At 44.8% G+C, this 21,140-nt stretch overlaps 1 protein-coding gene and 1 long non-coding RNA gene across 6 annotated transcripts; one reads left to right on the top strand and one right to left on the bottom strand.

Annotated features, from left to right (window-relative positions):
* Positions 1-633: 633 nt before the first annotated feature.
* Positions 634-3,008, bottom strand: LOC141421620 (uncharacterized). The gene is made up of 3 exons (XR_012446224.1): positions 2,913-3,008; positions 2,536-2,622; positions 634-830 (listed from the first exon to the last, which is right to left on the bottom strand). It is a non-coding gene; the product is annotated as an uncharacterized lncRNA (long non-coding RNA).
* On the top strand, positions 1,375-20,639 carry LOC109697773 (bcl-2-like protein 2). 5 transcript variants are annotated; one of them, XM_020181612.2, is made up of 7 exons: positions 15,528-15,893; positions 16,246-16,360; positions 17,209-17,276; positions 17,587-17,693; positions 18,508-18,595; positions 18,682-18,833; positions 19,712-20,639. In XM_020181612.2, the coding sequence occupies exons 1-7, from the start codon at positions 15,543-15,545 to the stop codon at positions 19,749-19,751; spliced, it is 921 nt and encodes a 306-aa protein (XP_020037201.2). In that variant the 5' UTR covers positions 15,528-15,542; the 3' UTR covers positions 19,752-20,639. The 5 variants fall into 5 exon arrangements, with proteins under 5 accessions (XP_020037210.1, XP_020037211.1, XP_073924474.1 ...); XM_074068374.1 differs by lacking the exon at positions 15,528-15,893 and adding an exon at positions 15,990-16,099; XM_020181621.2 differs by lacking the exons at positions 15,528-15,893; positions 16,246-16,360; positions 17,209-17,276; ... (2 more) ...; positions 18,682-18,833; positions 19,712-20,639 and adding exons at positions 1,375-3,137; positions 3,437-3,524; positions 3,995-4,434; positions 4,875-7,702.
* Positions 20,640-21,140: the final 501 nt, after the last annotated feature.

Here is a 21,140-nt window from a genome sequence, read left to right as displayed (position 1 = left end):
TCCAAGAAGGGCACAGGACTTTCTACTTTCATTATTTTTCTATATTAGTGAAAAAGACATATGAAGTGTTTTTAGTTTTTTTCCAACTCCCCTCTTGGTCTTTCTAGCACTTACAATCTGCTAAATACTGTTGTAAGGGTTTACAAATATTAATTCATGAAATACAGCCATGATAGGAATAGGGACTATTATACCTATGTTAAAAGTGAGAAAATAGGAAGTGAGAGGGGGACAGGACTCTTGTCAGGGGTCACAGTTAATAATTGGGGCCATGGGATTAGAACCTCAGCAGTCCAGCTCTAGAGTTCATGCTCATACATTTAATGATTATGATTATATTAACACATTTGATGATAATGGTAACATTAATTAAATGATAGTATTAAAATCTAACTTAAAATGGAAAATATCAGAGTAGAAATGAATTCTTTTTGGTGGTGGTATAGGGGTTTGAACTCAGGGCCTTGTGCTTGCTAGTCAGGCACTCTACCACTTGAGCCACACTTCCAGCCTCAAAGTCTCTAAAATTAAAACAGTAGGATAGCTTAACTGAAAAAGTCTAAATTGAAAATAAATGGTGAGACATATACTATTCCTGTTTGCATTTTCACAGCAATGTGGTTTAGCCAGGACTCATTTTTAAAGTCATGTTGGATTTTATTTATTTTCTTATTTCATGCATACATATAAAATACATGGACATAAAGTAATTAATCATACACTAAAATTTATAGGAAGTAGTTTAAAGGAATCAATAAGGTCTGGTAGAGTGGCTCAAGCAGTAGATGGCCTGTGTAGCAGGTATGAGGTCATGAGTTCAAGCCCCAGTGCTGCCAAAAAAATTAAAAAGATCTTTAAACTTGGTAAAATAACATGTTATTGAAGTAAAATAGATGAAGTTTAAGGTCAGTATCTGTGGCCTTAGGTTGCCTTATCTATAGATTGAGCTGCGATCCCTTGGCCCTTGGCTCTGTGATGTTGGTCTGAGAAGATCCTTGAAGTATATAGCTTTGGACCAGGCACAAGTGGTGCTGACCCAACATCTCTGTTCTTCTGGCTGCTCATACTGACACTTTTATTCCAAATCAGTCTTTATTTCTAAAGCAGCTACTGCAGTAATCATCAAGTGACTGACTGGGACTACTCAATAACTGGCCAGAAGTGTTGATTGATTCAGTCAATGTTGGCCATGAAGACACAAGCATACATTAAATTCCGCTGCAGCTCTTAAAGCTCTTAAGCTTATAAATAAAAGGGCAGACAGAAATATATTTAGCTCTTATAAGACATTTACTTGAAGTAAAAAACAAAGCTTTATATATATATATATATTTTTTTTTTTTTTTTGGTGGAACTAGGGTTTGAACTCAGAGCTTCATGCTTGCAAAGTGAGCACTCCACTGTTTGAACCACACCTCCAGTCCATTTTGCTCTGGTTATTTTGGAGATGAGGTCCTGCAAACTAATTGCCCAGGCTGGCTGTGAACCATGATCCTCCCGATCTCTGCCTCCCAAGAACAAAGCATATTTACTTCAAGTAATAAACCAGGATTGCAAAAAAAGCCTAGACTAGTTTTGTCTCTAAAAAAGGGACAACCTTGCTGGTGGCTGCTGAAATGATCAGGTCAAGAGCAAGAAGAAATGAGGATGGTTGAAAGGACATAGCCAAAAAGGCTGTCTGTTCAAATTACTCAGTATGGATTCATAAACCATGAAAATAACATTTACTAGCAGAAAGGAAGAGGTGATCTTGAGGTAACACTGTCAACACAAAACTTGCTGCGCATAGTGGCCCACATCTATAATCCCAGTACTAGGGAGCCAGTGGCAGGAGGATGTCGTGAGTTTGAGGCCAGCCTGGGCTACACAGTGAAAACTTGTCACAAAAATATGGAAAGACAGAAAGAAGGAAAGGAAGGAAGGAGGGAAGGAAAGGAAGGGAAAGGGAAGCAAAGGAAAGAGAGAGAAAAAAGAAAGCATTTAGCACCTAATAAGCCCTAGCAATGTGTTAAGTTGTTACTATTATTACAGAAAAGACTTGGCTTCTCTAGTGATCATAAGGGCAGATGGAAGCACCAAGGCTTAGACTGGAGGTAGAAACAAAGGAAAAGAACCAAAGGAAAGGACCAAAGAAAGAACCAAAGGAAAGGAGAACTGGGTTGTCTCTCTGGCCTTTGACTAGAACTCTCCACATGGAGCTGAAGGTATTGCCAGGAGCCCAGAGGGGGACTGGTCAGAATGCTTGTAAGTGCATTCATGTGGATCTGTTGTAGTCAGACTGCTTCATGTCCTGGGAACTGCCCTGTATAAATATATTGCCGTGTATAAGTAATAGATACATGCAATCTGTAAGATAAACATTAACCTTAGCACTGGCAACTTGTAGGGAGGGAGGTGGAATTGGGTGTGTGCATCTGTGTGTGACTTCAAACTTGTATTTTGTTCCTTTGTGCCTCTTTACTGTGTAGATTAGTTTGTGTGTTGGGTAAAACAATTAAAAGATAATCAATCTGATTACAAAAGATGATGAAGTACCTGCAGAAACTGCTAGCAATCCAAGTCCTTCCATCCTGATGCCTGGCTGAAGTCTCAGCCCAGGAGAAGACCACTGCACTAAAGGTCCTGGGGGAAAAGAGGATAGGAATCGCTTGTTGTTCCTGTGTTTGATGTCTCTGCTAGTCCCACAAGGATAAGGCACCTGGCAGGCAGTTCTCAGCATGGTGGGAACTGCTCTTTTCCAGGCACATAATCCAGGGTTGGAAAAGATCAACAAGTGCATGAACATCAGAGAGCTTCCGGAAGTGCTGAATTTGCTCCAGGATGTTCTGAGGCCCAGGGTGCTCCTCTGAGCAGTCTCAGAGACTCAGCAGCCCAGCCCAGCCCAAGGTGCTCTCTGCCCAGCCCTTCTTTACCTTCAGCAGCCCTCTCTTCCCCAGTTGTGGCCCTTCCAAGGCCTGCGTCCCAGCCCCGCCCCTCTCTCTGGACGCATCTCTGGGCCCCATCATCACCCGGCGCCAGGCCCTCCCTCCTGCCCCCCCTCCTCCCTCCTTCCTTCCCTCCCTTCCTCCCTTTCTCCCTCCCTCCCAGCTCCTGCACCAGGAAACAGCCGGATCCCGGCAGCGGCAGCGGCCTGACCCGTGAGATCCCTAACCTGGTTGGCGGGCGGGGTTGGAGACCGGCTGAGGGTGGGGGTAAGGGAGGAGCTGGGCCTTTGGGCTGCACTGAGGGGGAGCTGGGAGTAGAGATGGTGTCGACTGGAAGCCCTTGGCCCTGGGTTTCCCAGAAGGACAGTCATTAAACATGGATTCGGCCACACAGCTGGTAGAGCGTTGGGGGTAGGGTCTTAACACCCAGGAGCTGCAATCCCAGTCCTTCCCAGGCCAGATCCTGATCCCTGGCCTCCTCCACCTAGTTCTGATCTCTCTTCCCTTTCCAGGGCTCCACGCTGGCCGGGAGGATGAAAGGCCCCAGCTGGGGGCTCCTTGCCACCAGCACTGGGTCCTAAGAGCTGCCATCCAGGCTGGGTGAGTGTCCCTTCCTTTCTCTGTCCGGTGCAACCCTTGGCTTCTTCCACATTTCTCTTCAGCCTGTCTCCTCCCTATCTTATGCCTCTGCCAAAATCTCCACATCTTATTTTTGGGGAGGTCCTAAGACTCTTCCTGTAGCCAAAAAGGTGTATATTGGGAGAGAGAGAGAGAGAGAAAGAGAGTGTGTGTGTGTGTGTGTGTGTGTGATAGAGCTGGTGTTAGATTATTAGGAAAAGCTCTAAAGTATTCTAAAAATAAAATTTCCTTGCTTTACATTTAATTTGGCATATTACAAAGTTAGTAGCCAGTCCTTCCTGTTCTGGATCTCCATGACTTAAATCCCCTGTTCTTGCTGGTCCCTCCCCAGTCCTGTCTCACTGGATTGGACAAACCAGAAATGACCCTTCTAAATCTCTGTCCGTATATTCCATATATTCATGCCAGTCTTTCTTCCTTGCCCCCTTCAGCTGCCCGGATGGCGACCCCAGCCTCAGCCCCAGACACACGGGCTCTGGTGGCTGACTTTGTAGGCTATAAGCTGAGGCAGAAGGGTTATGTCTGTGGAGCTGGCCCTGGAGAGGGCCCAGCTGCTGACCCGTTACACCAAGCCATGCGGGCAGCTGGAGATGAGTTTGAGACCCGCTTCCGGCGCACATTCTCTGATCTGGCGGCTCAGCTACATGTGACCCCAGGCTCAGCCCAGCAACGCTTCACCCAGGTCTCTGATGAACTTTTCCAAGGGGGCCCCAACTGGGGCCGTCTTGTGGCCTTCTTTGTCTTTGGGGCTGCCCTGTGTGCTGAGAGCATCAACAAAGAGATGGAACCACTGGTGGGACAAGTACAGGAGTGGATGGTGGCCTACCTGGAGACACGCCTAGCCGACTGGATCCACAGCAGTGGGGGCTGGGTAAGAAGCTTCTCAATTGCTGCTCTGTACATCCCCCTGCAAAGCTGGTCTCCAGGGGGAAATGGGAGCTCTGATTGGAGGCTGGGGCAGCTATGCTGGGGAGGAGGCACTGGGGCTAAGTGCCCCTGTGTAGATAGAATCAGACTGAGGGGCCGGTGAGCATCACTTTCATCTCTGTACTCCAAGACTGCCTACAGTAATCACTGGATGGGCTAGGCTAGTGGTCCCAAGCAGAGGACAGAATACACAGTATTATGCACGGTACCTAAGGAGTGCCTGCAGGGAAATGGCATGAGGCATGGGAGGTGGGGAGGATCAGCTGGGTGTGGGGTAGTGATCACAGTGGATGGAACTGGAACTCTTCCTCTCCTCTTCTCTCCACTCCTTCCTCTCCTGATATCCCTTTCTCCTTCTTTCTCTACTTCCCTTCTCTCCCACAGGCGGAGTTCACAGCTCTGTACGGGGACGGGGCCCTGGAGGAGGCGCGGCGCCTGCGGGAGGGGAACTGGGCATCAGTGAGGACAGTGCTGACGGGGGCTGTGGCACTGGGGGCCCTGGTAACTGTAGGGGCCTTTTTTGCTAGCAAGTGAGAAAGTCCAGGGCCAGGTGGGGCTAGGTGTGGCTAGGGGCCAGGAGAGCAGGGACAGAACAGAGAATGCCCTTGGAAGAAGTGGGGTGAGTGGATGAGCATGGAACAGGGAAGGGTATGAGAAAGGTAATATGTGAGGGAGCTGAGAATGCCAGGCAGGTGGCTGAAAAAGTGAGCTGGAGACATTGGGGAATGTTTTAAGGACAGAGGCCCAGGAGATGGAGTCATTCCAAGGTTTAAGGGGAGGTGGGAGGGATCATAACTGTAGGTGTGGGCACATGAAACTACTTGGAACTTGGTTTGCAGCCCTGAGGAAGGTGAACTTGCATCAGGAGTTGGATAAGTGGGATCTGGGGAACCTAGAAGGCACATCCCTTTGAAATGGAAGCGTGGTGATTAGGTGAATGGGAGAGGTGGCAGTGGCTGAGGGCTGCTTGGACATGTGTGCATGTGAACACGTGCCCCTGTGCATGCTGGGCTGTTTGTCTAATCTGGTGGTGGGATTCTTCAAGGAGAAAACATTCCTTCTTGCAGTGGCAAGAACAACAGGGACTGTTCTCTGTCCCTCCTCCCCTTTCGGCCCCCTCCCCTTGTCCTGATACCTCAAGGCTGAGGGAGAAACATTGTATCTAGATAGAAGGCTCTGACACTTCTCTATGGAAAGTCCTTGGCAGGGCTTTGGAGAGGAGAGCAGTCCTGCAGCTGGCCTTGTTTCTTCATGGTCCCCTTTTGGTGTGTGTCTCCCACATGCTGCTGCCTCCTAAGCTCACGTAGGGCAGGGCTGTGGAGCCTGGGTGGGTCTAGGCATTGGTAGCTGGACCTACCTGCCACCCTCCCCTCCCACTAGGGCACGGGGTGCCCAAAGTGTTGCCTACTTCTGGAACCTCTGTACCTAAATTTAAACTCTAAATTGGGGCTCTAATTTTCCTTTGTGGATTTGGACATAAATGCTGATGTAGAATAGAGTCTGGGTCCTGCACTGTGTCTCGGTGAGACTGTTGATGGCTTGAGAGGACCATTACAGTTCTGAGCCCCACGGGGGTGATGGTGACAGGTGTTCTATTACTGGCCTATTCTGTGTCGTGGGCTTTGGTGCTGCTTTATCAGGGGCCAGGTGTATGGGTTCTAGAGTATCTACCATGACCTAGAAGCATTTGTTTCATCTGAAGCCACACTGTTTGCATGGTGTTATTTGTCTGCACTGCAGAGTCTGAGGACTTGAACTTTAGAACTCAACAGTCCTCTAGAACAAATCCAGACTTTTTCTTTTGAGGGAGAAATTGTTCATTCCAAATGCATGCCCTGAGCCAGACCTCACTGCTGCACTTTCCAGGGTGCTAAAATTGCTGCTCTCCAATGCTGACTTAATTCACAGTGCTCTAGAGCCCTGCCTATGATCCTGAGCACTGATCAGCTTAGCTAGACCATGGTTGACTCTTCTTGGAGATTTTCGCTTGGTCCTAGAATGTGGCATCATAGTTGTGCTTGCTAGAATGTGGGACCAAATTGGCCTCAGGTGTTTAGTCCAGACTTTCTGCTTTTGAGAGCGGGCTGCACTTTTTAATGGTATTTATGGGGAGGTGGTAGACTGCATGCACCACTTGATCTGTTGTGAGTGCTGATACTAGCAACTCAGAGCCAATCTGTGGCGAACAGTTGGGGTGGGTGTGAGGGTGGTCTCTGACTTGCTCAGGACAAACTAGGCCAGTGGTTTTCAAACTGCTTGGCAGAGCCCAGAAGTGTCCTAGGGGATGCCTCAGGAGTCTTTGGAGAGATGAAAGGGGTTGGGGGTGCTGAGCAGACTGGGCAACTTGCCCTCAAACAGAACTCCCCTTGTAGCTGTCGTACATATCGGGGTCCAGGGTAAGATTTTATTTGCATTAAGGGGTTTACTGCTGAAAAATGTTGGAAAACCACTGACTAGACCATCAGCTCCCCCAGGTTCAGGGTGGACTCTTCACCCTACCCTCCACCACAGAATGTCTATCCAGTTAGCATTCCTGGGGCCCTTCAGCAAACAGGAGCAGCCCTGCGCTGAGGCCTTCACACCTGGCTGGAAGGAGAGGCTGTTTTCTGAAAGGAATTCCCAGATGCTTAGCTTAGATGGGACTATACAGTGGGCAGTTTTGACCTGTTCTGCCCTTCTTAGTCAAGGGGCAATGGAAACCCCAGAGACTCTTTTGTCAGGGAAAACTAGGGACTCTCTTCTAGAGCCATATAGTTCCTTGGGATTAGCTCTTGGCCAAGAAGGCCGAGTATGGCTCCCAATTTTTAAATCACTTCATTTTTTTAAATGAGAGAAATAAATATACTTGCCATTTTTAAATGATAAATAGGTGGAGAGGATGTTTCTTGCTCTTCAGAGCCCAAAGGGAGGGACTTTGGTTAGGCCAAGGAAGGAGCAGAAGTAGGGCAACTCAGTCCTGCAATTATGAATCCCACTCCCCACTTATTCTAGGGCATACATACACTATTATACTTTTTTAAATCATAAAACGGCAGGAGAACAGATTTGGTTAGTTTAGAAGAAAAGGAAAAGCTCTATAAATATAAATATATATTCCTGTATTTTTATTTAATAATTTATAAATACCAAGTTCATTTGACTTTTATTTTTGTGTAATATGTAACGGTCATATTCAAAAAAATAAATAAAACCCAAAAGTTTAATGAGAAGGACTGAACAGGGTTTTGTGACTTCTATACTGTGTAGCCTGGAGTCAGAACATCAACTCATGACCTTGCTAAGAGTAGCAATTAGAGCTAGAGGGATGTGGAAAAGAGTTGAAATTAAAAGAAAAATAAAAAATTCAATGTTGTTCCACCTTGTCCCTGGCCAAGAACTCCATCTCTCCCAACCCAAGCCCCAAGATGGTAAAGGTATATGGTTCTTTGGGTCTGCCACAAACAAAAAAACAAAAATTTTTATGTGAAATCTACTCCCCAGTTGCAATTCAGTCTCTAGTCAGAAGTGTGTGATAATGAGCATTCCTCCCTGATGCCTACTTCAGATTTAAAATAGGCCTGGCAAAAACAGAGCCCCTGCTTCTTTGCAGGGTTTCCCTCCACCCCAGATACTTGGTTTCAGCCATTTTAATGCAAACTGCTAAACTGGATGGAATTGCCAGGATTTTTCAGCCAAGACCCCTGTACTTCTAGTCTAGGATCACGTCAAAATCATGTCAGACAGAATAGTGATCCTAACTTCAAGTGGAAATTTCTAATCCTTCTGTAATCCAGTATAATAAATTGATATTTGGGTTTATGTGTTAAATTGTGAGAAATATAATTTTAGAGGAACCCAGTGCTGCCTGCTTTTCCAGTCTCTCCCTATAGAAAAATTTAGAGCATTGGGGAAATTGAGGCTGAAGGATTTTGAGTTCAAGACCAACCTGGGTATACATAGTGAGACATCCCCCCCCCTCCAAAAAAAAGCACTTTATAATTAGTATTTCCATCTCTGTTTTTTGCTTTTTTTTTTTCTATTTTTTCCTTTTTTTTTTTTTTTTCCGGTGCTGGGGACCGAACTCAGGGCCTTGCAGTTGCCAGGCAAGTGCTCTTCCACTGAGCTAAATCCCCAACCCCTAATTAGTATTTCCAAATATCAAAGCAGGGTTGGGGATTTAGCTCAGTGGAAGAGCGCTTGCCTGGCAAGTGTAAGGCCCTGAGTTCGGTCCCCAGCACCGGAAAAAAAGGAAAAAAAAAAAAAAAATCCAAATATCAAAGCTAGGCTATGAATTTAGCTTTGAGCTTCTTGGCAGTAAAAGCAAATTAGAAAACACAATCAGGGGCTGCTGGAGTGACTCAAGTAATAGAGCACCTGCCTAGCAAGTGTGAAGGCCTGAGTTCAAACCCCAGTATTGCCAAAAAACAACAACAACAAAAACAAACATGATCAGATTCACAGACCTCTTATTATTTGTAAAAGCTTACCCATTACTCAAAAAGGGCAAAAAGTTTTGTGGCTTTTCTGAGATGACACCTAACAGTAGACGCCATTCTCTATACACCTCCTAACAACGAATATGTTATTAAGTTCTCTATACCAGTTTCCTGTAGAAAATAGTAATTTAGAAAGTAGGTCTTAAGATTGTTCTATCAGGCTTATCATGATTTAGCTCAAATATGCTATGTTATGATGGTCTGATTTAGTATAGGGCTTATACCTATCCAAAGGGACAGATGCAGTGCTTTTCCTTTAGACAAATGCTTTTCTCCAAATGGCACGTTTGATAAAGCTGGGCAATATTTAGTTACAGTCTCTGGCAAATGGATGAATTCTAGATACTCTGTTTCAATGGAGATACTTTGAAAAAAAAAGCTGCCTTAACAGCCTGGGCCAATAAAACATGCTGATGGAGGCTCAAGGTGCAGGCCCGAGTTCAAACTCCAGTAACATAAACAACAAACAAAAAACCTGTCTTAAATGTGGATACAGGAAAAAAAAAAAAAAAAAAAAAAAAAAAAAATATATATATATATATATATATATATATAAAAGTTAAAACTGAACAGAGGGGCTAGGGGTGTGGTCCAGGGTTAGAGCACTTGCCTAGCATGTGTAAAGCCCTGGGTTCCATCCCCAGCACTGCAATAAACAAATGAACAAATAAATAATAAAACTCAACCAGAAAACGTGACATAATGGAATACTATATAGGTGTTTTCATTCATCTTTCTCTCCTGGAGCAAATATCCAAGCATCTTCTGTGTGCTAGCATAATTTTGGGTGCTGAAGTAAAGTGAATAGACAGACACAGATCTCTGCATACTGCTTACATTCTAGTGAGAGAATGTAAAACAATACATTTCATAAATATTTTAGAAGGTAACAAATACTCTAAAGGAAAATACTTGAAGGAGGATGGAAATAGGTAGAGATATTTCAATTATAAATTGAGTGCTCAGGGAAACCCTCAAGGTGGTTTTTGAGTAAAACCATGAAAAATAAAATTGGAATAATAAATTTATTGACAAGGAAAGATGTTCCTGTATTTACTGGGTAAAAAAAGAGTATTGGTGAGAAAACAGTATGTACAGTATGATCCCATTTTGCTAAAATATATGTGTGTGTTTATATATTTATATGTTAAAAATTCCAGGAACACTCAAAGCTCCATATGTCAATATATTAGTGACTATTTCTGGGTGGTAGATTTTGAGAGTGGTTTTATTTTGTTCTTATTGCTGTTAGTATTTTCTGGTTTTTTGGTAATGAACATAAATAGCTGATCCAGTATACTAAAACAAGATACAGAGTTTTAAAAACATTAACCAATCAGAATGGAAATTAAGCAGCCCCACCTCTGTGGGGGCTCCTTCATATTTAACTGGTCACCCCGCTTTTATGCCAGGGCAGACCAAGGGAGTTGTTATAAACAGACCCCGAGAGAAGATAGTTGGGATCTGTTCTAAAATGGAGGTAAGTAAATGATAAAGGTTCCAAAGTCCTGTGTCAGCACTGTCTAATGAGTTATAATGCAAGTCACAGGTGTTGTATATTTTCTCATTAAAAATGCAAAAACAGGCTGGGCACAGTTGTGTGAGCCTGTAGTCCCAGCATTCTGGAAGCTGAGTCAGGAGAATCTTGAGTTTGAGGCCATCCTGAGCTCTGTACAGAAACACTGTCTCAAAGAAAAAAAAAAAAGGAAAAGGAAAAAATAAACAGGTAAAACTAAAATTTTAATTTTTTATTTAGCTCAGTTTATTTAAAATATTTTAACATAATAAACAATTATCAGTTATTCTACATTCTTTTTTCACACTTCAAAATTCAGCATGAAATTATACTTTCGGCACATGTCAAATGCTCAATAGCTACATACGACTACTGGCTATCATATTAAACAATGTAGTTCTAGATCACAGATTATTATAGCTTGTGAAAATTTCAAGTCAGGTATTAAAAATAGGAATAAGGCCAAGTGCCAGTGGCTCATGCCTGTAATCCTAGCTACTCAGGAGTTAGAGATCAGCCAGCCAGCTGCTGGCAAAGAGTTCAAGAGACCCTATCTCAAAAATACCTAACACAAAAAAAGGCTGGTGAAGTGGCTCAAGTGGTATAGTGCCTGCCTACCAAGGGTTAGGCTCTGAGTTGAAACCCCAGTACTGCCCCCCCTCCCCAAAAATAATAATAATAGGGATACTTCAACTCCCACTATTAACACATTTTTCCTTGTTCTTGAGCATACTATTGGAGTTTCAGTTTTTCCAAAATTTCATTGTCCTCTGTAGGGTATAATTTAAGGAGAACTGTACTCAAAATGGATGATCTTATAACATTGCATACTAATTCTTAAAAGATTCATTCCCAGAGGAAAACGCTCTTCAATATTCTCTACATCAACAGCAAGCAAGATATCAAATAAGTCAGAATTTATAGAGTGCAGTGACAGGCAGAGAATACAAATATACCATTTATAGTCTAATGGGGAAGGATTTTACAAGTCACCAAATATCCTTTTAAATTTATTTATTTTTGATAAAATAGTCATGCATGTTGAAGTCCAGAAGTTGGAATGACTTACTTTTTTAAAATGTGATGACTGTGGAAAAATTGTAGAACAGCAAGTTTTAAAGAAGAAAATTAATCCTAATTTTATGCCCAAGGAAAGCTATTCGCATTTAGGGGATTGGAGGTGTAGCTCAAGTGTTAGAGCGCCTGCTTTGCCCTGAGTTCAAACTGTAGTCCCACCCTCCAAAAAAATTTCTCTGGGGTTGGAGGTGTGGCTCAAACCTTAGAGCCACTGCCTTGCACGCAAACCAGAGTATCACCAAAAAACAAAACAAAACAAAACAAAAAATAAGCCAGGCACCAGTGGCTCACACCTGTAATCCTAACTAAAGAGTTCAAGAGACCCTATCTCGAAAATACCCAACACATAAAAAGAAGCGGTAGAGCACCTGCCTAGCAAGCGTGATGCCCTGAGTTCATACCAACACCAAACTAAATAAAAATGAAGAAGAGCAAGAAAAAAAGCAGCGAGCAGGGCGCCTGTGACTCATGCCTGTAATCCTAACTACTCAGGAGGTAGAGATCAGGAGGATCGAGGTTCAAAGCCGGTCCCGACAAACAGTTCGAGAGATCCTATCTCAAAAAAACCCATCACAAAAAAAAGGGTGGTAGAGTGACTCAAGGTATAGGCCCTGAGTTCAAACTCTAGTACTGCAAAAAAAAAAAATTCTTTTTTTAGGCATATTTCTTTCCAGTAAGCTTTGCTTATTTTATGATCATATTACACATACAATTTTGTATGCTGCAACTCTGCTTACTATATCACAAGCATTTTTTCACTTTGATAAACTTCTTTACTTTTTAGACTACTTTAGAGCAAATTATAAGAAATAGGATTGCTAGGTTAAAAAATCTCAACATTTTTTGCTTTGTTTTTGAGATAGGATCTCACTATGTAACAGAGGCTGGCCTCACACTTGAGATCTTTGCCTCAGCCTCCAAAGTGCTCTGATTACAAGTGGCTGACATTATTTTTGTACATTACCACACCTTATGTGAAACCCCTTATTAGATACAAAATAATCTTTGGATATAATTATAGTTTGCCTATACTTTTGTCTATTGTTGGAATTTTCAGTTAGTATCATATAATTTATATATATCTCATACACATTAGCATTTTATATATATATATATATATAATTTTTGTGTTAAAGCAGGCATTATAGTTTTAATGTTAAGTTTTTTTGGTGGCACTGGGGTTTGAACTCAGGGCTTCACTGCTAGGCAGGTATCTTACCGCTTGAGCCACTCCGCCAGCACTTTTTTTTTTGTAATGGGATTTTTCAAAATAGGGTCTGTGAACTATTTGCCTGGGGCTGGCTCTGAACAGCCACCCTCCTGATCTTTGTCCTACCTCCTGAGTAGCTAGGATTTCAGCTATGAGTTATCAGAGTCTGGCTTTAGATTTCCTGTGACTTGAGCAAAGTCACTATTCTTTTTTTTTTGTCCTACTAGGTTTTGAATTCAGATCTTTGTGCTTGCTAGGCAGATACTCTACCGCTTGAGCCATGCCTCCAGCCCTAAAGTCGCTTAACTCTTTTTTTTTTTCTCCTAAAAAAGGTTATGGTTTGTTTGGTCTGGTGATCACAGAACTCAGGAGACTGAGATAGGAGACTCTAGTTTGAGGCCAGCCTGGGATATATAGTGAGACCCTGCCTCAAAAACCAAAGGTGATGGGGGAAAGTTGCAGTTTTGGAAGTATTCACTTAATAGGGTTATTCATAGGAGGGAGTTCAACAAGAAAATATAAAAGGAATAGTGTGTTACAAAATCAAGTGCTTAATAAAAATAAGGTTCAAAGGCATTTTTAAAAAAAATTACGTTTGGGCTGGGATGTAGCTCAGTGGTACAGCTCTTCAGCGCTTGCCTAGCATGTGTGAGGCTCTGGGTTTGATTCCCAGTACCAAAAAAAGACCAAAAAAAAAAATTTTTTTTTCCTTTAGGTGCCTTGCTTAAATTAGGTACCAGCAAACCACTGAAGTCTTGTTTTTTTTTTTTTTTTTGGCGGTACTGGAAGTTTGAACTCAGGGCCTACATGCTTTCCACGCAGGTGCTCTGCCACTTGAGTCACTACACCAGCCCTAAACCACTCAAATCTTGATTAGATTAAGATCAGTATAAAAGACCTTTCTTCCAGGGAATGCAGTCATTTAGAGCTTGTCTTCAGTGCTCTACTTTAGTTCTGCAGATCACTGAAGCTGAAATGGCAGATGAATATGCAGCAACATTTTTAAATGACTGTGACTCTGCTCCAGTTTCCCCAGGTACTGAGGTAAGGAATTGTAAGTAAAATTGGGGGTGAGGGGAAGAGCGCATCCAAGGAGTGCTTTAGACTTTTTAGTATCTCTTGTCCGAATCCTCTTGTTTCAACCGTACTTCTTAAACGTTTTGGTTGGGTTCATATCAATCTGGCTCTTAAGCCTGTAGGTTGGTCTGTCTACAAAAATCTCTCTTGCAAATTTAGCACTGGCAATTTTTTTAAATCAATGTCTAGGATCTTTACTAAAATGTGGCATCCTGCCTTTACGAGGGCCAGGTCTCATTGATATCTCAGGGTGCAGAGCTGTGGTGAGAACTTGCCTGGAGAAATTCCTCTGGGGTCTGAAAAAGGGCTTGGAAGCTGGGAAATTGCAGAAGATGAAAGGTGGCAACCAGATCGCCAATCACTGCAAATTTCCTTCCACAAATATCCGATAGGGCTCATACTATGTGCTAGATATACTGCTTTCGGAGGAGATAAAAATATAAGTAGCAGTCACCCCCTTATCTACAGGTACTCACCACTTAAAAGTTAGGAAACGCAGCAGAAACCCATTAGGCGCACAGTGGACAGGAGGGGAGCCTGGTGGAAGGTTCTGCAGATGCCAGACGCTTGCAATGGTCTGGTTAAGGACAGACTGCAAGTAAAGAGGCACAGTCTGTATGCCAGGTACCCTTACTGGAATGAGGAGTGTGAAAACATTTTTTCTTTCTTTTTTTTTTTTTGGCGGCACTGGGGTTTGGACTCAGGGCCTCACGCTTGCTAGGCCAGGCACTCTACCACTTGGGCCACTCCACCAGCCCAGTCCTGGGATTTCTAAAGCCACAGTAAAGAATTTTGAGACTACCCGGCCCGGAAAGGGAGACCAGTCTGGTAGCAGTGGGGACTGGAGAGATGATGGCATTGGAAGCTGAGAAACCCATTAGGTCTAGGCAAGAGAAGAAAACAGACTGAAACTAAGCAGGGCAAGAAGGCCCATGCAGGACGTCAGGACACCACACTCATGACTTACTAGGTCTGAGTGAGGATTCTTCCCAGTTTAGTGCCAGTTGGAAAAAGTAAACTTCCTCCACTCAGAACCTCCACTACCTGCAACATCCCACCTACTGATGCTTTTCTGGTCAGTACACCAGTTTCCAGAAATTTCCGCCCCGTTTCGGACCTCTGCCTTCCAACAGGTCGTTAGTTGGCTAGGAGTAGTAGCAAGATGGCGCTCTCCCACCCCCCAACTCCCAGAACTGAGGCTAGTCATGTGACCTCGGGGCTTCCCTAGCTTCGAGACCAGTTCGGGGGCAAGGTTCACCTGTCATGCAACGGGTGTCAGCCCTTCGAATCTCGCAAGCCAATCGGCATCTGAGACAGGGCCACTGCGGTCAGGAGATCGGAAGACTGGTCTTTTCCAGTCGCCTAGTCAAGGACCAATCACGGAGCGTCCTATATTTCGTGGGCCCGCCCGTAGGGAGGGGAGAAACGGGAATGTCGTCACAGCGTGGCCGTATTGTTACCTAAAGACTCGAGAGGAGGTGGGGCGTGTGCTGATTGACAGGTAGACTTCCCCTACCGGGATTTGAGAATTTGGCGCAGTGCTCCGCCCTAGAGGTGGGGTCTCATTTGATTGCCAAGTAATATTCCCCAATGGAGTTCTAGCTCGGGGTGACGGGCAGGCTACTTGACTAATGAATCCTCGGTGTGGCCGGCGCAGCTCTCCAATCGCTGGGCGGCGGGCCCCAGTCTGAGCGGCGATGGCGGCGGCGGCGGCGGCGGCAGCGGCAGCGGGGGCTGCGGGCGGTCGGGGCTCCGGGCCGGGGCGGCGGCGCCATCTTGTGCCCGGGGCCGGTGGGGAGGCCGGGGAGGGGGCCCCGGGGGGCGCAGGGGACTACGGGAACGGCCTGGAGTCCGAGGAACTGGAGCCTGGGGAGCTGCTGCTGGAGCCCGAGCCGGAGCCCGAGCCCGAAGAGGAGCCGCCCCGGCCCCGCGCCCCCCCGGGAGCTCCGGGCCCTGGGCCTGGCTCGGGAGCCCCCGGCAGCCAAGAGGAGGAGGAAGAGCCGGGACTGGTCGAGAGTGACCCCGGGGACGGCGCCATTGAGGACCCGGTGAGGGAAGGCAGACGAGCGAGCAGGCCGGGTTACGGGAGGCCCCGAGCTCGGGCGAGCGGGACGCAGGCGGGGGTGGGGTGGGGGTGGGGTTGGGCGGGGAATAACGTGGCTGGGGCCGGGCCGGGGACGGGACCTGGGTCGCCACCCGGGCCCGGCCGGGTTGATCGGGCGTCATGGGTGCGTAGGATTTTGTTCTAGAGAAGGTAACTTGCATTTCTTAGCATCACGACCCTCACGTGGGACGGGGGAAATGGCCGAGCATGGCTGGGTGGGCGCCGACTGAGAACTGCACAGCTCCTGCGTTGGTTCCTCCTAAGCTCTTCTGCATGGTCCTCCCCACTCCTTGTAGGAGCTGGAAGCGATCAAAGCTCGAGTCAGGGAGATGGAGGAGGAAGCTGAGAAGCTAAAGGAGTTACAGAACGAGGTAGAGAAGCAGATGAATATGAGTCCACCTCCAGGCAATGGTGAGTAAGCTGGCGGTTGCACGCGCAGCCCCGGGCCTGGGGTTGGAAGGGTGATGGGGAACACGGGGAATATGGCATTAGATGCTGGGGCCCTTGGAGCTGCTTGTCTGAGCAATTACTAGGCAGGTGCTTTGGTCATAGTCCATTGTGTGTTCCACTGACCTTTGTGAGACAGAAGCTGTGTTTTGGTGGTGGTAGTCTTGTGCCTCTCTTTGTCCTTTTATAAATGTCTTTCTCTTTGTTCTTAGTCGGCCTATACTCTTGTGGAGGTTGCCAGCTGGCATTTGACCTTCAAGTCTAATAATTTTTTTTTTTTTCAGTTCGACATCCCTTAGAACTCCTAAGAGAAACTGCTTGGCTGCAAGGGGCTTCTTTAATCTAGAAATGTCAGATCCCAGCCCGTTTACTTTTGTTCACTGTTTGAGGCATTTCAACCAAAGCTGATCGATAAGGATTTGATATAAGGGGGGAGGAATTCCTATACTGTTTCTATGATTTTTTAAGGATATGTTAATTTATTCCTTTCTTAATTTTTCAAATACTTACTGAGAACCTACTGTGTTCTAGATAATGGGTACAGTAGAGAACAGAACAGACAAAAAAATCTTTGTTCATTGAGTTTACGATACAGTGGTGGTGGTGGAAGTGTGTATATTGAGTAGAAAATGTACTTTTTGGTTTTTTGTTAGACTAAATTGTGCAAACTGGTTTCCCTGTGATATTTACAACATGTATGTAGGGTACTTTAATCAAATTCACCCCATCTGTATTAATAGTCTTTTTTAACCACCCTCGCTCCTCCCCCACAAAACATGCTTATTGCAAAAATTTTTTTTTTTTCTTCAAAGCTGGCCCAGTGATCATGTCTATTGAGGAGAAGATGGAGGCTGATGCCCGTTCCATCTATGTTGGCAATGTATGTATTAAGGCTTTGAATCTGGTTGGAGGACCATCTTATTTTGGGGAGTCACTTAATTTGAAGGGAACATCTCTAGGGAACATTTTGGGTGTGTGAGGGCAGGGATTCAGGGGAGGTAAAAGATAATGAAGTGATCAGTCTTTCATTGGAAGAAGGGGTTGGAAGATCCATAGAGAACCAAGGTATGTTCTTGTACATATACCATGTGCCTTGGTGTATATATATATATGGTTCAGACCACAGGCTAGGCAGGCTACCTGTTGAGACAGGAATTTGTCTAGTACCTGTGAATTGTCCCCCTTCTCAGGTGGATTATGGTGCAACAGCAGAAGAGCTGGAAGCTCACTTTCATGGCTGTGGTTCAGTCAACCGTGTTACCATACTCTGTGACAAATTTAGCGGCCATCCCAAAGGGTGAGTAGGTGATTAAGTCCTGATCATTTTAATCACAATTTAAAAACAAGTAAGTTGCTGGGATATTTTTGTTTGTGTGTGTGTGTGTGTGTGTGTGTGTTTCTGGTGCTGGGGATTGAACTTGGGGCTATGTGCATGTTAAAGTGCTCTCACTGAGTTACATTCCCAATGATAATTTACTTTTTTTTTTTGGTGGGTCTGGGGTTTGAATTCAGGGCTTCGTATTTGCAAAGTAGGCACTCTGCTGTTTGAGGTACACCTCCAGTCTATTTTGTTATTGTTATTTTGGAGATGCGGTTAAAGTATTTGCCCCGGCTGGCCTTGAACTTTGATCCTTCTGATTTTAGCCTCCCAAGTAGGAGTGAGCCACTTGTACCCAGCAACATTTTCTATTGAGCAGTAATTACTTGCTGTCAAAACAAGTGGTCTTTGCTAGTGCATGGTATTAGTGTTTATGTATTGGGGATTGTGTGTAAATGCCTTCAGAGACCAGATAATAAAATGGAAGGCTCGGTGTGGGTGGGATCATGAACTAGAGGGGAGGGCAGCTTCTGGTTGATTGAAGCCAAATGGAAATCAAGGCCTTGTACAGTCTGTATAATCTTCCAAGAGTTGCTGGAAATTTTGATTAAAACCTTCCATTTAAAAATTAAATAATAGTTATACCACCCTGAATGCACCCAATCTGATTTTGGACATTAAAAAATTAATTAAAAATGTGAACACGTTGTATTCCAGCAAAGCATGTCTAATTTGTGTTTAAGCTATGAGCTGTTTGTAAACTCAAGAGGCAAAGTGACAATTACTCTTTCAGGTTTGCATACATAGAGTTCTCAGACAAAGAGTCAGTGAGGACTTCCCTGGCCTTAGATGAGTCCCTTTTTAGAGGAAGACAAATCAAGGTAAGCCCAGGGCCTGGCTATTCTGATGCTATTCAGACTCTCCAGATTGTCTCTAAGGCTTTCTCTTGTATATCTCTTACTCTTAGGTGATCCCCAAACGAACCAACAGACCAGGCATCAGCACAACAGACCGGGGTTTCCCACGTGCCCGCTACCGTGCCCGGACTACCAACTACAACAGTTCCCGTTCTCGATTCTACAGTGGTTTTAACAGCAGGCCCCGGGGTCGCGTCTACAGGTCAGGATAGATGGGCTGCTCCTCTTCCCCGCGTCCCATGATCCCTGTGTGCTTCATTCTCTCCTGATCTGAGGACCCTCCACCCTTCCCATTCCCTTGGTCTCCAGGGACTTGGTCTCCTGCCTGTGCAGGGTGAGGAAGGTAGCTGCAGGCCAGGTCAGGAGACCAGTTTCATCTTTTCTGGAGCAGAAATTGGTGATATGGGCTGATTTGTTCTGAGAGATCTTTCCTCCTTTCAGCCTTTTTTTTCCCCTTTGGAATTGGTGGCAGTGAAGCTGTTTAGACAGAACTAGGGAGAACAGTGCCTCAGGGCAGTGAAAGCTCTGCTGGGACTTTGCTACTTTGCTACTTTTTCCAGCGTTGGGGAGGGGTGGGAAGTTTGAGCCTCCCTTGGAAGAATACCAGAGGCTGGGGGAGGATTTTGAGATAATTTACTTTTTAATTAAGCCAGTTCTTTTGCAAGGTTAACTTTCTCACTGGGCCTAGTGTGGTGCCCATGTTGCTTTTACTTGTCTCTCTGCATCTCTATATTTAAATAGATGGGTTAGGCATATAAATCTTGGCTTTTCATAAGATATGTTTTAAGAGCTGTGAAGAACTGAAAACTGAATACATAACAGGTCTTTTTTCCTTGCTCCTGTATCTAAGATGCACTTCTTTATTGCCACTATTTGGCAAAGTTATGTTCCCCATTACCTCCCTTACCCCATTTGCCAGGTGTGCTGCTATTTCTGGGATTGTGGAGTCAGTTCTAGAGTACTTGAAAACTTCTTTTGCCCCTTCCCTTCACAGTAACTGGGGCAAGGGCCCACGGGGAGGGTCTTGTACTGAACTGTCTAGTGATCATGTTAACACTTAACTCTCCTTCTTTCTTCCAGGGGCCGGGCTAGAGCGACATCATGGTATTCCCCTTACTAAAAAAATGTGTATTAGGAGGAGAGAGAGGAAAAAAAGAGGAAAGAAGGAAAAAAAAAAAGAATTAAAAAAAAAAAAAGAAAAACAGAAGATGACCTTGATGGAAAAAAAAATATTTTTAAAAAAAAAGATATACTGTGGAAGGGGGGAGAATCCCATAACTAACTGCTGAGGAGGGACCTGCTTTGGGGAGTAGGGGAAGGCCCAGGGAGTGGGGCAGGGGCTGCTCATTCACTGGGGATTCGCCATGGACACGCCTCAACTACGCAAGCTGCTCCCTGTGTTTCCCTGCCCCCCCTTCACCCCCTTGGGGGCTGCTCAAGGGTAGGTGGGCATGGGTGGTAGGAGGGTTTTTTTTTTACCCAGGGCTCTGGAAGGACACCAAACTGTTCTGCTTGTTACCTTCCCTCCAACTTTTCCCTGCCTCTCGCAGTCCCCTCCTGCCTGCTCCTGTCCTACTGGTCTATCGCCCACCCCACCCCTCTCTTGGGCTCCCTGCCCTCCAGATTGCCTGGTGATCTGTTTTGTTTCCTTTTGTGTTTCTTTTTCTGTTTTGAGTGTCTTTCTTTGCAGGTTTCTGTAGCCGGAAGATCTCCGATCCGCTCCCAGCGGCTCCAGTGTAAATTCCCCTTCCCCCTGGGGAAATGCACTACCTTGTTTTGGGGGGTTTTGGGGTGTTTTTTTGTTTTTTGGTTTTTTTTTTTTTTTCTTTCAGTTTTTTGTTTTGTTTTTTTCCTTTGCCTTTTTTTCCCTTTTATTTGGAGGGAATGGGAGGAAGTGGGAACAGGGAGGTGGGAGGTGGATTTTGTTTATTTTTTTTAGCTCATTTCCAGGGGTTGGGAATTTTTTTTAAATATATGTCATGAATAAAGTTGTTTTTGAAAATAAAAATTGTTCTGGCCTTTTGGGTGTAAAGATCATTTATCTGCATATTCTCTTTTAGGTTGCAGATGGCTATTCTACTTTGTGGAAGTACTGGTGTTTTTAGGAGCGAAGTTGTAAGTTAAGGAGTAGGAATTAAGTTGCAAGTAGCAGGAACATTATGTGTTCAGTTAGTAAAAGAATAGATTAGGGATGGTGGAGTGGCCCAAGTGGTAGAGCCCCTGCCTAGCAAGGGTGAGGCCCTGAGTTTAAGTCCCAGTGCTGCCAGAATAGATTAGAATGATAACAGCATTGTGTGTATGTCCTTGATACAACTTGCGTGCAAATGAACCCTGTATTCTTGGATTGGGGCCTGGGTAGCCTCCCTACCTCCATGTAGGCTCAGAAAGTGCTTATGTGATCACTTAATAGGTTTAGCTGATTTATCTTGGGTCATTCCATTAATTAGGACTTCACAACTGGCTTTGTTTTAAGTTTTGCTCTGTAGTTACTTGGCTATCTTTATGTTTT

Source organism: Castor canadensis, chromosome 3, assembly GCF_047511655.1.
Source record: "Castor canadensis chromosome 3, mCasCan1.hap1v2, whole genome shotgun sequence".
NCBI classification, from domain to species: Eukaryota; Metazoa; Chordata; class Mammalia; order Rodentia; family Castoridae; genus Castor; species Castor canadensis.
This window is presented reverse-complemented; position numbering and strand designations above follow the sequence as displayed.

Excerpts from the sequence above, each read along its gene's own strand:
- LOC109697773 (XM_020181612.2), top strand. The coding sequence starts at position 15,543 with ATGGCGGCGGCGGCGGCGGCGGCAGCGGCAGCGGGGGCTGCGGGCGGT. Across the intron at positions 17,277-17,586 it reads GTTCCATCTATGTTGGCAAT|GTGGATTATGGTGCAACAGC; the intron begins GTATGTATTAAG and ends CCCCCTTCTCAG. Across the intron at positions 18,834-19,711 it reads CCCCGGGGTCGCGTCTACAG|GGGCCGGGCTAGAGCGACAT; the intron begins GTCAGGATAGAT and ends TCTTTCTTCCAG.